The sequence below is a fragment of the Taurulus bubalis genome, assembly GCF_910589615.1.
Source record: "Taurulus bubalis genome assembly, chromosome: 15".
In the NCBI taxonomy this organism is placed as follows: Eukaryota; Metazoa; Chordata; class Actinopteri; order Perciformes; family Cottidae; genus Taurulus; species Taurulus bubalis.
The window spans coordinates 11,355,572-11,371,321 of NC_136603.1; the positions used below are offsets into that span (position 1 = coordinate 11,355,572).

Below are 15,750 nucleotides of genomic sequence, written 5' to 3' on the forward strand. Positions count from 1 at the left end.
GTTTGACTTGATCTTGTCCCAGAAGCTCTTGTATTTAATAGCCCAGTAGGATATCTCTTTGGGTATGAATATTTGGTTTGTTAAAAACAAAAAGCAAGTGGTGGTACTCGATGTAAAAGCTTAAAAGGAGCTTAATATGGAAAAATATGAAAATCCTTCATCTAAAAGGATAATTTGGTCACTGATACTCCTGGTTTGTTTACCTGTCTAACTATTACAGTGCTAAAATCTACTACAGAAAACTCTCCATTTATTTCAACACTCAATATACTCTGTTTGACTAGTGATGTACACAAACATACAGCCCTGTACATGGATATAAACTTCTATTGCTGACGCTTCCCTCACTATGCATACAACTGATTAATGCTTGTAAAAAAATAAATGAATAAAGGGGCCTTACTATTTAACAAGAAAATGGGACAAAACTCAATGTACCAGAGCATAGAAATACTCTGTTACAAGTCAAAGTCCTACACTGAAACAATAACTAAGCAAACATATTGAAATCAAAATATAATGAAAGTACTAAAAGTAAAGCACTCATCATGCAGAATGGCCCACTTCAGAGTTAATGGATAGTAATTGGTGATGAATTGGAGTGGGGGTAAATCACACAACTACTGGGTTCCTTAACCTATGATAATAAATCCCAACTAAAGTGATCAAATACATGTAATAGAGTAATCAATATCCGTTTCAGAATTGTATTGGAGTAATGGAAATACTCAAGTAAAGTACCAGTACGGTCAAATTGTCCCTTCCTTTCAAAGTAAATGTACTTCTACAGTCCGCTTTGCAGTCCACTGCCTGCTGTGGACGCCTTCTCGTTGACGCGTTATTGTCACTTTCGGGCTTCCGTAGACATATTATGAGGAAACAAGGTAACACAACGTTAGTAGCACTGCTTTTCGAAACATATTTTTATGGTAAGTTGATGACTATTTTTAAGTTAGTTAATTGTAACTTACACAAGCTGTAATATACTAAATTACCTATTAGAAAAAGATAGACTGCACACCTTTTTTATTGAACGATAATGGCTATTAGTCACTGCTACATGTGGCGTTCAAAGAGCAGTGAATGTTACATCAGCTGAAATAACGTTAGCTTTCACAATAGGGCCAAACTGGTTTGCAGTCTGTTGCCAGCTCATGACAACAATGTTGTAAGAGCTAGACTAAGCTGTTAACTGCAGACTTGGCGTTAATTATTGTGGCAATATCCGAAACTAAAACGTATTGTTTTGGATAACTCCGATCAAAACTTACCGTCGGTTTCTCTGTTTCTTATGTCCTAACTTGGCAGGCCAATGAGATCCAGAATATGACGACTGGTGTCGAGTACCGCTCGATCTTTCATTTGTGCCCAAACGATGAGGCTCTGGACGGACTGAGAGGAGTGAACCCCGTCCTGGGTCAGGCTGTAAACAATGACCCAGCCTCAGACGGTATGTATGAATTGTAGCTGTGGTTTCTGTAGCAAAGACAGTAATTTTCCGTCTATTAAGCTGACATTAAAAGCCTTCCTCATAGAGTTGGAAGACAAATCGCCAGAGGATGACAGACAGCGGGAGTCCAGCCTGGTTAGAGAGGTGTCAGGCAAGATGGTCTGCTCTGCCTGCAGATGCACCTTTATTAGTCGCGAGGAACAGGTGACAACGCAACTTCAAACTATGCTTTATTAATATGATGCGATTCGTTAATGTACTGAAGACTGTACACAAGCATGGGTCGAGTAAAACATTGTCTTTTACATTTCAGACGGAGCACTACAAGCTTGACTGGCATCGCTTCAACTTGAGGCTAAAGATTTCGGGGATGCCGCCCGTCACAGCTGAGGAGTTTGAAAGGAAGACTGGAGCCGGTGAGGAAACTAGAGTCCTGCACAATGAACACAAGCGAATGTATAGTTTGTAATTTTTTTGTTTTGATTTTCATTCATTGCTTTACAGGTGACATGTCGAGTATCTCGGGCTCGGACTCAGATTCAGAGGACTCGGATAGTGAGAGTGGAGGAACAAGCAGCAATGTGACTGGCACTGATAATGACAGCTCAGTTGAAAGCAGTTTATTTACTGGCCGGCATTCCAGCAAGGTGGTTTTCCAGAACTCAGCCGGACAATATTTAACAGTGTACCGCTCCATTCTACAGGGACAGGTGAGGCCCCGTGGGTACAGTGTGTGATGTGTATGTTCACGGACATGTCATGTATTTTAGTCTACGTTCTGTTGAATGTTCTGTTCCTGTAATATTTCAGTCGGACGAGGAGCAAGAAGTAGGATCCTCCCTGAGAGCCATAAGTGAGAAGACTGTGTGGGTCATTCTCATGACAGGTGGAGGCCACTTTGCTGGCGCTGTATTCCAGGGGTGAGTCTGAGGGAACAGTTTTTTGGTTATGTCATGGAATAAGTAAGAATTCAATATTGTATAATAATACACATTTTTACAGTAGTCTTCTGTGGATAACCTCCCATGTAATGGATGTATTCTGTCATTTTTGTTGCATCGCACTACTTTAATGCATAAAGAATACACTAGTAGTATAACCGGTCACGTAAAGTAAGGTATATAAACTTGTGGTTGTGTATTAATAGGTTGTGAATGGTCTAAGAATTTTTGAAAAGTTATGGGAAAGTTTTGAAATCTTGTCCATAAAAATGTGTGGGGACCCTATAAAAGCCAGCTCAGTAGTGTGTGAGCATCTGTCCAACACAATGTGTTGAATTACAGAAAAGAAGTCCTTCAGCACAAGACCTTCCACCGCTACACGGTGCGAGCGAAGCGCGGCACAGCTCAAGGACTCAAAGACTCTCAGAACCGCAGTCACACGCCTAAGTCCGCAGGAGCTGCTCTGAGGCGACACAATGAGGCGGCGCTGGTCAAGGCAAGCTTACAGTTCATTGTCATTTCTTCCTTTAGAATGATAGTTAGATATACTTTTTGTATTTACCGAGTACAAACTAATTTGGCTATGACCTTCTGTCACATGGCTAAAGAGGATCCATGCTACTCTTGACTTCCATTCTTTTTCCCTTGTACCAAATACGTTTCTGTTGGGGTATTTATCCTCCTTTTGACAGGTCATTTCGTTTGAAAGTAAACCATGAAACATGTTTTGATGTAATCCATTTTTAGTTTCTTTTCCGTAGTGTTTTCTACAATTCAATTATAAGGTGAGGTAGCATGTTTTTCATGTGCACACACTAAACACTTGTATATAATTTTGCAGGAGATTCAGGATGTTCTGGTCAGCTGGGCTGAACACTTAAAGGAAGCCTCTGCAATATTTGTACGAGCTCCCAGCTACAATAAAAGCATCTTTTTTGGTGGTCGTGCAGCTGCGTTTGACAAAAAAGATCCCAGGATCCACACAATCCCCTTTGCCACACGCAGGGCAACGTTTCGGGAGGCACGGAGGGCACATGAGGTGCTTTCCACTGTCCATGTTTATGGTAAGTTGAATTACATATCCATGGAATAATGACATGTTATCTGCTCATGGCCGTACAGCCAGGGTATAATCAATACTGTGTGCAACATGTCTTGTTGCAGGGAAAGACACAAACATGTCTGCAGTGCTTGCTCCATCTAAGAAGGCCTGGAAAAAATCTGTTAAACCAACAGCACAAATAAATACAGATCAAGATAAAGGTAAGCTTAAGAGGTTATCATGCACCGTGCGTACACTATGGGCTGACATTCCAATGTGGGTCAAATATAATTACTTAACTTAGGAGTTCATATTATTGCCGTTTCAGCACATTTATTTACTGTGAATTTTGGTATTTCAGCCCACTTTCTTAATTTTTGGCATCAGCAGATGAAAACCATGATGGCTCTGGTGAAGAAGAGGTCGGAGACATCCAGCTGGAGATGGTGGAGCTGACCATAGGAACACTGCACCTCAAGGATTTTGAAACCAATCCCTCCAGGCATAGGAGAAGAAAGAGTAGAAAGAAGGAGGAATCCAAACTGCAAAATGAGGGTAGGTCGGGTCCAGGGTGCTCCCACATAGGTGGCTATAGCTACATTACAGAACCCCAAGGAATGCTTACATCACATAGAAACATCATTGTGTGACAGAATTGAGTCCCACAGAAGCAGACAATCAAGAAGAAGTGCTCGAGGCTACACCCGAAGAAGAAGCCCCTCAAGAGACACAAACAAAGCACAAGAGGAAGAGGAAAGCACAGAGTAAGAAGCAACTAGAAGGTGAGGAAGTGCTTCTTTCTCACTATGTGTTCATTATGTTGCACCATCATGCAACTTGCCACCTCTGTGATATACAGCAGGTAAAATAACCCGCTGTATGTATATATATCACCATTTTGCTCAGTAAATATATTTCCAAAGGTGCTATTGACATGATTGATATTACTGAGCAAAATGGTGACGTGTTCAATACTTATTTTACCCGCTTTATAATGTTTAAGATACTTATTATTTAACTTTCTGTGTCTATAGGAATTGTTGATGCATCGTCAGAGTATGGCCTGAGGGATGAAGTGTTCACAGCCTGTAAGGTTGGGGATGTGGACGCTCTACGTGGACTCCTTCAGCTACCTGGAGAAACGTCACAGAGTCAGGACCAGTCGGAGAGCAACCCTTCTGATGTCCCAACTCCTCTAATTCTCCTCAATCAGCCCATAGACTCGGCAGGGTTTACTTTGCTGCATGTTGCCTCAGCTGCTGCACAAAAGGCAGTGGTCAGGCTGCTCCTGGATGCAGGAGCAGACCCAGCCTGCAGGTATGAAAAGGATATATTCAACTGTAGTAAAGGTTACAATTTCAGTGTGATTGTAGTAGCAATTGTAGTGAATGCAGTGATTCTATGCCCAATCTTAAACATTATTTCTGAAATATTCCTTTTGCAGGGATAAAAAAGGGCAGACGCCATATATTGTCTGCCCTGACAAAGACACAAGGAATGTCTTTCGTAAATACATGGACGAGAATCCTGACAAATATGACTACATCAAGGCACAGGTAAGATTGTAGTCTAACTTTTACATGTATGCCATTAAATAGAAGCAGCGCACTTATTTTTGTTTTACACTTACACCTCTAGGTCCCTGGGCCTCTAACAGCTGAGATTGAATCCAAAAAGACAGAGAAGAAAAAGGCGCAAAAGGTCTTAAAAAAACAGCGAGAAAAAGAGCAAAGGGAGGAAAAGAGGAAACAAGAGGCAGAGGCAGAGGAAAAGAAGAGGTTTGCATCTCTGACGGATCGTGAAAAGGTGAGTTATGTGCATTTAATCTGATATTCAGGTTGTTTTTTTAAATCTTGAAAATTTGAACCGTTTTCTTTTTTGTTAAAGAGAGCTCTGGCAGCAGAGAGGAGGTTAGCAGTGCAAGTAGCTGCAACATCTAATGTCACGTGAGTCATCCACTCATTGAGTGCAGTCATAATGTAACTAAGGACTTCACATCAGGGAATAATGTAAAGGCTTTTTTTTTTTCCACGCAGAAATACAATTTGCTTTTTGTGTTTCTGTCTCCAGGAGGTGCTGGTACTGTGGAGAGTCTCTGCTTGGGAAGATCCCATTTCATTACCTGGAGTATTCGTTCTGCACCCCTAGCTGTGTCCAAGCACATCGAAAAGCCCACACTCTTACGGCCAAGACTTAACACCCAAATATGTATATTTCTATGGTTTGACTCTATGTGGAAGAGCTTGGTTGGAAGGAAGCTACCTCATTAAAACTACAGTGAAATTGGGCAGCCTTGATAAGAGTTCTAATATGGCCGTCTTGTCAATGTGCTAGTTTTATTTTCAACTCAATATGGATCTGAAATTCAATTTTGTCAGATAAAGACAACGGAGAATACACCTTAAACATAATACATGTATTTATTCACAGTATCTGCAACAATGGAAATGGTAAATGAGCAAATGCAATAAAAAATTTAAAAAACTTGTTACGTCGTTGTCATTTTTCCACAGGCGTCAGTGTATGTTCAACCTTTTAAAGACAAAGTTATCTTTGAGTCAGATTAACTAATTGGCTGCTGTTTTAAATCAGTCAACATTGGTTTGCTACAATTATGAATTGGCTACAAATGATACACTGAACTCTGAAGTGGTTAAGAATAATGGTGCCACCGAAATAATGCTGGAAAAATCTATTTTCTCATGTCAGGTGAATTATTCGGAGGACTGCTTAGACCTGGCTTTAATCAAACTTGCTTTATTCAGATATTGGCATGTGACATTCAAAACTCAGTGCGCTCTGTTAAGACTTTCCAGCAATGACATTGATCTGAGGCCGGTCCATGAAAAGAACCCGTAGGTGTGCTGGGGCCCTCTCCAGCTCAAGCACTGTGATGTTGTTGGGTAGGGTAGTGCTGAGCAGGGGTCCAGGGACATAAAGAGTCTGTTGAGGGCCCCTTGCTGGCCAGTATCGTCCCAGATTCATACCATTTATCCAAATCTGACCCTGATGTAAAAAAGGACAAAATGATAAGGATACAATTATTTTTCCCCTCTGGAATAATGAGGTAAACCCACATAGGAATTAACAGATACAATCAAATTAGCATTACCTTTGTCCATTCATGGAGCTTGACAAAGGTGTCCCAGGCCAGGCCGTTGGGCTGTAAGGTCCCCATGTACAGGACTGGTCCACCTGATAAGTCTTTCTGAGGGATGGGGAAGGACTTTTGACTGTCTGAATGAGGCCATCCTCCAGTGATGGCGCCATCAATGTCCAAAGGGTAGATCGTCCAGTCAGACAGTACATCTTTACCCAGGATCAAGTTGCTCAAGAGGCCCTGAGGTACATACATTCCATTTAATAGCTTATGCTTTGTAAGTAGGTCAGAATAAACACAGTAGCCATCAAGCAATAGGAATAGTCTTCATTTTTTTAGTAATCATTTCAGGGTTTTGTCAGGAACTGTCCCGATACTATGGCTCTATCAATCTTTACGGTCATTTTTAAAAGCCAAATAATATTTACAAATATTTGTTATAATACATTTTAGCTATTGGACAAGTAATTGAACAGATTAGTAGCCTTATGTGAATATCCGTCATTGCAGTTGAAGCTGTGATTTGTGTGTCCATACAAAAGTAATGTACTGCCTACAGGATTGGACTTTGTTCTCTTGCCTTGTAGTCGTTGATCTTGCTGCCAAAGTTCACCCTGCCCATGTTCTCAACAAGGATGTCCAGAGTGTCCCCCTGCTGTCCCGTTACGTTCATCACCAGCACAGTGTCTCTCTGCAACAGACCCTCGAAAACCTGTTCACGCAGACACACTCAATGAGTATGGACATTCAAAAATAACTGAGAAAGAATTAAAACTGTCCCAACCTGAAATTTTTAGAAACAATCATGCCTAGTTTTAACCTGTGATGTTTTCCCTATACCTGACATGACACATCTGATTGCTAGACAACAAAAGTTCATTGTGAAGGCTTACCCCATTGACGGACACATATGCACGGTCATGAACCCCATTCAGTGGAGAGATAAGTGGCGTAGGCGCCGAGAGGTCCCGGGGCAACGTGGTCCGATAAAGCATGTATCCATAGTACTGAACACAATAGACATGACAGGTTGCAGACACAATAGTCTAGAAGTTCTCCACGTTTCAAGAGGTTAAATGCCACCACAACACCAGTCCCCTCCCCTGTTGTTGCCTTTTAGACAGACATACTATACCTGTTTCAGCTCTTCAAACGTCAGAGGGTACTGGGATTTCACCGGCCCGAGGGGTGAGAGCGTGTTCAACAAGCCGCCGATGTTGCCGACCTGAAAAGGTGGCCAATATTGGCATCAGTCACAACCTCTGGCTCTTTACACTTTTTGTACTTTAAAAGCTGAAATTATTCTTACTTTTTTCAGGGTCACAAAGCCATAGGCAAACTTAGGAGTTGCTGGTGGCATGGGGCCAGAGGGAATATCTCTAAACTGTAGAGAAACAGCGTTGCATTAATCATGTCTTAGACATATGAACAAGTGTAATCAGGACATCAGCCTCAGTGGGTGGCAGTTAAATCAATGTTACCTGCTTAATGACATCTCTGATGGCCAACAGCTTCTCTGTGGGGTCTCCTGCCTCAGACAGCGGGGCGTCGTAATCATAACTAGTCACCACTGAGCGGAACCTTGTGTCATGATCGGCACCTTTGGGGAGTTACAAAGGAACGAATGCGCCATGAGCTGAGCCTCCATCTTCATCTAAACCGTGTGAACAACTGAGGTACTGGTTATGAAACCAATGACTTTACCGTTCCAGTAGCCAAAATTAGTGCCTCCTTCAAACATGTACCTGAGACGAGAGAGGGGAAGAATGTGTTGCTTAGTGGGGAAACTTACTGTTCATCACGTAGACGGGCGCTTTTCACCTTTTGTGGAGCAGCTTCATCTCAAACCGGTGGCTGATGCATCCTAAATAAAAGGCTAGCAATATTCTACATTCATGGGATTTGTTGATAAGAAAATCTAGAACAATGCCAGGAAATGTTTGCAAGTGTTCAAGGAGACATACATGTTAACGTTGGCCCCCATGATTAGCATTTCTTCTAGCACTCTGCTGACCTTCTGAGCATCAACCACAGCATGCGGATCTCCCCAGTGGTCCAACCAGCCAGTATAGAACTCAGAGTTCACCTGTAACATAATGTAAAATGTAATGTAAAACATTTACCATCATACACTTGGTTTGAGTCAGTAATAACTGCATCTTAAGATAAGTGAATGAATATATGACTAACCAGGGGCCCTTGAGGTTCAAACCGCCTTTGCCGGCTGAAGGCTTGAGTTATGTTGGTGTCTGTATTAAGGGATAATTTGTAAAAATTACAACTTTCCGCATGAATAACAAAGCACAGGGTGCCATCTTGTTAATCATGTTTATACAATACCAACCTGTCCCAAAGTCCACTGTGGCATATAATCCCTCCAGAGTCCCACATGCCATTTCCTTGTCTGTGTTTCCATCAGTGGTGAACAGGACTGTGTCTTCCCCGAGAAAGAGGCGGGACAGAGTCCGCAGGTGACGCATGTAGTTGTAGTCACAAGCAAAGTAACTTCCATATTCATTCTCCACCTGTAGGCAAAGAAGATGAATAATTAAAACCAATATTATAATAGTAATTTATCCAAAACGTACTTCATGCTCTACCTGGACGGTGATGATGTTGCCCCCGTTGATATACAGCCAAGGCTTCATTTTGGGAAGAAGAACAGCAAACCAATTGCTGACTGCCTGGATATAATCTGGGGCAGAGGAAAACAAATCAATGGCATAATAGTATGAAAAACAAAAAAAACAAAAGACACATGCAGTAGGTGCAATAGTCATACCTGTATCAGCTGAGCGAAGTATGATGTTTGGTTTCTGAAGTAGCCACGCTGGCAATCCACCCTGGGTAGAAAGATCAAACATCAATAAAAGACTGCAGCAAATAAAGCATACTGTTCAATAACAACAGTATTGCTCACTTTGATTGTACATTTCCACTTACAAAAATGTGACAGGTAAACCTTTTATTTTTAAATGTCTTGATTTAAATCTGTAATATCTAGTGTTTTATTTATTTTCTCAATTTCCACATTGTAAATCTTGGTTTAGGACACGTTCTTGATGATTTATCACGTATTGTACTTTCGGCGTGGATGTTATGAACTAATCTGTTCAAAAAGATACATTTCTCACCATTTCCCACTCCGCACAGATGTACGGTCCGGGTCGCAGAATGACCAGAAGACCCGTCTGATTGGCCAGATCCAAAAAATGCCCCAGATCTCGATCCCCGGTGAAGTTTTGGACCCCCTGTACTGCTTCATGGAAGTTCCAGGGCACATATCTGTGTACAGGCAGAATAAATGTCTTGTCAAGAAAGAGCATCCCTAATGCAAAATATGCAATGTGCTGAACTTACACTTGGATAGCATTGAGTCCAGTCATGTACATCTTTAGGAGGCGGTCCTTCCAGTAGTACCGTGGGATTCTGGAGTAGTGAATACTACCTGAGATGTACTGAAAAGGCTTCCCATCTTTGAGAAAACAGTTGTTTTTGTAGTCTATAGAGAATGATCTTTCACCAGAGACCTGCAAGAGATGGCATCGTATCTAGAAGCTTGAAGTTTGTATTGACATTGTAATCTCTAGATACAATCAGTGGTGTAGCATTTACTCAAGTACTGTACAAATAAAACATTTGAGGCACTTGTAGTTCACGTAGTATTACTATAGTTCCACTACATTTGAAGTAAATATTCTGCTTTTTACTCCGCTACATGTATTTTGAAGCTTTAGTCACAACTTACTTTGCAGATTTGTCGTATGTGTACAGATTGTAAAGCCCTCCGAGGAACATTTTAATTTGTGATGTTGGGCTATACAAAATAATAATCTACATCTATTCAATTCTGTTTAATACAAAATATAAAATCAACTAATACATGATGATATATTATTGGTTAAGTTGCACAGCCGAATATAAATGATTTTAAAATAGCCCCTTACCTTGACCATGCAATCCAGATATATATTATCCTGAAATGTGTCTCTTTTTGGTACTAGTAAAGTATATTTGATGTCAATACGTAGGATCTTACTTGACACCAATTTTGAATGCAGGAATTGTACTTGTACACTATGGCTATGCTGTTTGTATATCTGAGTACTTGCACTGCAGTGTGGTATTTATCTCCATTAATCGGTCTTTATGGGATCATATTAGCACTAGAATAGATAGTACACTTTATATCGGTCAGACTCAGCCTTGAATTCAAAGAATGTTCCAAAACCAAGTTGAAATGGAGAACTGTGTCTACTTTACTTTATAAAAAAGTTCCAGGAACTGCGGATGTGATCAGGTGACTTTTTCTATAATTAATGTAACGTCAGTCAACTATTAGTTTGTTCCTTACCAAGTTTCCACTGGCGGATAAACAAGCGAGGTTCACCGCAACGAAGAGAAAGACCGCAGCAGCCATGTCCGCTGCCTTCCAGAGAGGACCTCACCTTAAACTACTTCATCACTAATAAGCATCACGCGAGTACCGTTTCATGTTTGTTAGTGAAGTTACGTTGCATCCAGTATTCACTTAAGTTCGGGGAGAAGCGCCAAACACTGTCACGTGATTATCACTGGGCATCCCGCAGGGTCCTAAAGGTCGACACGTTCTCCTCCAGATTTATCCTGGCTTGTAAAAGGTCCCAATGCTCTGCATGGTTGAATTCATTCAAGACTTAAGTTTCATAAATAGTCCTCTTTTTGGTATTTTGTGAATAAATAACGAATATATATATAAGAATACAAATAATTTGACTCTAATCTACGAAAATAATGTGTTTACAGTTTTATTATTAGATGTCACTGTTCACGCTAAACTGCTCATTTTATGAGACAAAATAGATTTAAACTAAGTGACATATTAATCCTCCTGCATATGTTTAGCATAGTATATCAATTGTTTAAAGCTGGATGGAGTATCCATACATGTCAACAACCCAAAATAAATAACGATCAAATGAATAGATTATATCACATTAAAGTGGTAACTGTGTAGGGGAAGGAAAAAAACAGAGAGCCAACAAGTGGTGTAATGCTGTCACAACATGCTATGCATTATGTAGCTTTAGAACAATTCCATTGTGTTTGGCATGGCAAGATAACAAAGCAGCCAGTTCAGGAATGGTTTTGCTTTATCGTAGCTGCAGGACATGGCTCTGCCTCGTCCTTTTCATGTTGTTTAAATGATGGTTAAATGTCAACCTTTCAACATAAAACTCACATCATTTATTCAAAGGTTCAAGGCACTTATAATACCATAACTATAATTTTGTAAAGAGATGGTAATGTTGGTGTGATGATTTCAGAACATTTGCAGTTAGACTTCTGATAACAATTAAATGTATAATAACTTCACATACTCATATAGAGCACTAGATGGCGCTTCGATACCTTAATGGGAACTCAAATGAGCTGAAAGAAGTGAGTCCTGATTGAGATGAGACATATAGTTTCTTAGAAAGAGTTATGCTTTTATGTTCAGATTTATTTTTCCAGCAAAAAATACATACATCTGTCTTGTCACTTCATCTGTTGCAGTCCTGACTGTGATGACCCATTTATAGAAAATTAAACGTGCTTCCAGGACACATTTGCTGCTGGCTTGCACATCATTATGGTTCTAGAAAGCTCCTAAGTGATAGTGAAGTGGCTGATGTTGAATGGGAACAACCGTTTATCTTAGTCATGTAAACTAAAAGCAGTTGATCTTGCTCATTTGGGTTAATCATGACTGTATCAGCCTGCTGGCCTGTCATTGTTTTCATATGTACACATACTTTTCCCACTTGGTTTATCTTTTTCCAGTCCCACCCACTCAACAGTAATGATCGTCCATATAGGCTCATTTCCTGCACACTCCCTCTTTATTCGCCAATCTACATTTTAAGAAGACTGAAAGGGTGGGTGCTCACAATTGCTAATGGAATGTGATCTCAACTGCAGATAGGACAAATGCTATGGCTCTTTGGCTTATTAGCCCACTGTCTGACGCTGTTAATTGTCCTGGGAATGAGAGGATGAACGACATACATGGGCTTGTAATTTGGTTATGAGCATGGTAGTGCCTGAGGATAGCTTTTCAGTATCCCATCTTTGAAGCCCCCGAGCTTGTAGAAAATGGATGTTCAAACCACAAAACCCAAGTGAATAATGCACTGAGGACAATACCACTTACTGAAATACTGTAGAAATACTGGAAGTCTGAAGGAAGTGACTGAGACTAATACAAACACCACAGCGACTACTTAACTCTCATTGCTGCAGTCACAGCCACTGAGATAAGATCAGGCTGCATTTACTACATTACATATGGTTTTAAAAAAACTTCTTATTTGACTTGCAAAACCCTGTTGTTAGTTAATTACTGTGTAAAGGTACGGACCAGTCTTGTACTTGGAGAGGCCTGTCCCTAATATGATGGGAGACACAGAGAAAAATCACCCTAGGGTCGGGAGTCACCTCAAAGAGGTCATCTACCCAGAGTCTGTAATTAGATTGGAGCCACACTGACCTCTGAGATAGCCCTAGCTCTTTGTTGTTTCGGATGGAAGCAGGTGTATTCAGAAAGCCCCACCCCCACATACTTCCACCTCTTGGAAATACGGATCTGTCTGTTTGGAACTGCTCAAAGGTCTGTCAAAAGTTCACTCCATCAATTTGCCTTTCTTTATATTGAAAATCACAATTTACTTGTCATGAGGAGTATCACTCTGACGCATTGACGGTGGCAGAGATTCAATGCAAGGTGCTCACCGGGCCATCGGGGAAAGCTTGATGGCACTTTGACATGTGGACAAGAGGAGCTGGTAATCCAACCATCAATCCGCTGATTAGTGGACAACCTGTTCTGGAGTATTTTTCAGATCATTACATATAACCTCTACATGTCCTGTGGAGATATGTATAGTATACCTGTTTAACACCAATGTCTGTCTTTACCCATCCTGAACATATAAGTTAAAGCTCATTGATTAGTGACGTGTAAGGGGCAATCGTCCATGATTCACACAGTTGAATCACATGCCATGAGACAGAGCTGCAGAATTCCCCACCGTCCTGAGCTCAGGGTACAATGAGGAATGTACCCTGTCTGTTTTCTCAGCCTCTGAATGGCCAGTGAGTCACTGCTGGACTCACTCATGCTGATGATGCTCTGGACACTGAGAGAAAATTGTTCTGAGAAACGAAACAATAAACAATAACATCCCGGCAACATGACAAAGGCCCAGTGGCGTGTTTGCGTTTTATAACAGATTTAACTCAGCAGTTGTCTACATCCTTGGCTTAATTTTACAGGTTTCTGAAAGCAATTAATCCAGATATAGGAGCCGATATAGAGGGTAGAATACAATCTTACTGTGGGAGCACTGACACATGAAGCTCTATAAACAAACAGGAAGTTGACAGTGTGGGGGAGCATGGGAAGTGTGTGAGCTGGGCCTCATTCCTCAGCCTCGAGGAAGGTATGGTATGTGTTTGGGGTGCAAGCATGTCTGAGGAGGAATGTTTGTGGTGAGATATATTGTGAAATCTTGCTCCCTGCTGTCAAAGCTGATGAAGGGGCTTATTAGGCCAAAATTAGTCAGCGATTTACGTATTTATTGCGTTCTTTCCCCTCCTTGTCATATGTTGATCTATCAATCCATAAGCTTTCTCCGTTTTATTTGTAGCTTTATTTTAAGCCATACTAGCAGCAGGGCTCTATGGAAAAGTGTGTTAGTTGGTTGAATACTTTGGTTCCGACTGACAAATCTATCAAAAGGATTGCCATGAAATTCTGTATTGACATTCATTTCCACTGTCCAAGAGTATAGCTGCACAGAGCTGATGGCATGGCTGGAGACTCTTATTTTATTTGTTCGGATAATCTTTTAATGTGCGTTTGTTTTCCTGTTCCTTTAAATCAAATACATGTATTGCAGAGTTGTATTTGTTGATACAAAATATGTATGCAGTACAGAATTCAAGGAAATAATATAGCTATATGTACATAATACACCAGCTTTCACCTTGGTTTCAGACGAAATGGCGCCACATGAAACCCATGATCATTTGTTTTTCTTTTGCTTTTGCAAAATAAAAGTTTAGATTTTGTAGATTTGATTGAGATGTTTTGCTTTCATTAATAACTGTTATTTTTCAGTTACCTGGAAAAAAAACACAGGAGAAAACAACAACATTTTATTGAAAACAAAACCACTTATAATTGAATCCACTGAATCGTTACAGCTTACGGAATATTTTCGTTCCATCGTCTTTTGCCCTCCATCATGAAAACCGCAGACACTGTTGACAAAGGTGTGAGTAATGCTTTCAGTTGGCGACCTGTCGGCTCTTTGGTGTTCCAGGATCAGCCACATAATTTAATAAATGTGGCACCAGGATTTGTCATCGACCATATTTACACATTAATGTGATGCTGCCAGCGAGAGTGATCCAATAAAGATTGAATTGCCTTTGTTTACTGATATTGTCAGATGTTCCATTTTTATCTCAATGTCCAGGTTATCTTCTCTTCTCTTGCCATCCATGTTAGATAAACTAGATTTATTTCAATCAATGTTATAGCTTCTGCCTCCCTCTTCTTTGTTTGCTTTGTTTCCTGGGTGTGTCCAATAAAGCACTGCTCCCCTGACACAGCGGTCCCTATCCTGAAAGATGAATAAGCAATGACCACATCGATTTCATTAATGTAATTCAACAATATATCATTCCATAAAAACTCTCATCATGGCTTGACTAAACGTGTAATGTGTAGCTTCAGCTTCACACATTATATTTTTACATAATATTCTATATCTATACCGTATTTACATAATACTGTCCTTTTGTTTCTCTTGAGGTTTCTAATCATTTTCGTTTTTAAAGGTTATTTTGTGCATTTTTCCTTGCCTGAATTGAAAATAAATGGATAGTGGGTGTGGTATGTTGCACAGATTGTAAATATATCCACGATTTTATGTTCAAAAATAAATCTTTCCTTTTCCTTTTCTTTCAGCAGTTTTTTTTCCCGCCGTTCGTTCCAGATTGACTGTGTCAACTTTGAGCTATAAAACAATGAAAATAATGTCTTGGTACCAGGGAATGGGTTTTCAAGATTTGTATTACGGTAATAGCTTAGACATTGAAATGACAACTCCAATATTGCGAAATAGCTTTCATCGGTGTTTCAGATTAACTGTGTCGACATCACAGAGTTCAAACATTGTCTATAACA

At 40.4% G+C, this 15,750-nt stretch overlaps 2 protein-coding genes across 2 annotated transcripts; one reads left to right on the plus strand and one right to left on the minus strand.

Moving 5' to 3' along the window:
* The first annotated feature begins 884 nt into the window (after positions 1–884).
* ankzf1 (ankyrin repeat and zinc finger peptidyl tRNA hydrolase 1) lies at positions 885–6,183 on the plus strand. The gene is made up of 16 exons (XM_079231142.1): positions 885–929; positions 1,309–1,450; positions 1,536–1,654; positions 1,764–1,866; positions 1,955–2,160; positions 2,261–2,370; positions 2,734–2,887; positions 3,233–3,455; positions 3,556–3,654; positions 3,824–3,988; positions 4,087–4,215; positions 4,468–4,750; positions 4,878–4,989; positions 5,072–5,239; positions 5,321–5,379; positions 5,504–6,183. Exons 1-16 carry the CDS (start codon positions 927–929, stop codon positions 5,628–5,630), a joined length of 2,202 nt encoding a protein of 733 aa, XP_079087268.1. The 5' UTR covers positions 885–926; the 3' UTR covers positions 5,631–6,183.
* A 14-nt stretch (positions 6,184–6,197) lies between these two features.
* glb1l (galactosidase, beta 1-like) lies at positions 6,198–11,023 on the minus strand. Its single transcript, XM_079231141.1, has 16 exons — positions 10,888–11,023; positions 9,894–10,063; positions 9,668–9,818; positions 9,316–9,376; positions 9,134–9,228; positions 8,878–9,058; positions 8,724–8,782; positions 8,498–8,619; positions 8,238–8,278; positions 8,015–8,133; positions 7,843–7,917; positions 7,669–7,758; positions 7,427–7,540; positions 7,114–7,245; positions 6,546–6,773; positions 6,198–6,439 (listed from the first exon to the last, which is right to left on the minus strand). Exons 1-16 carry the CDS (start codon positions 10,951–10,953, stop codon positions 6,236–6,238), a joined length of 1,908 nt encoding a protein of 635 aa, XP_079087267.1. The 5' UTR covers positions 10,954–11,023; the 3' UTR covers positions 6,198–6,235.
* Between the last annotated feature and the right edge of the window lie 4,727 nt (positions 11,024–15,750).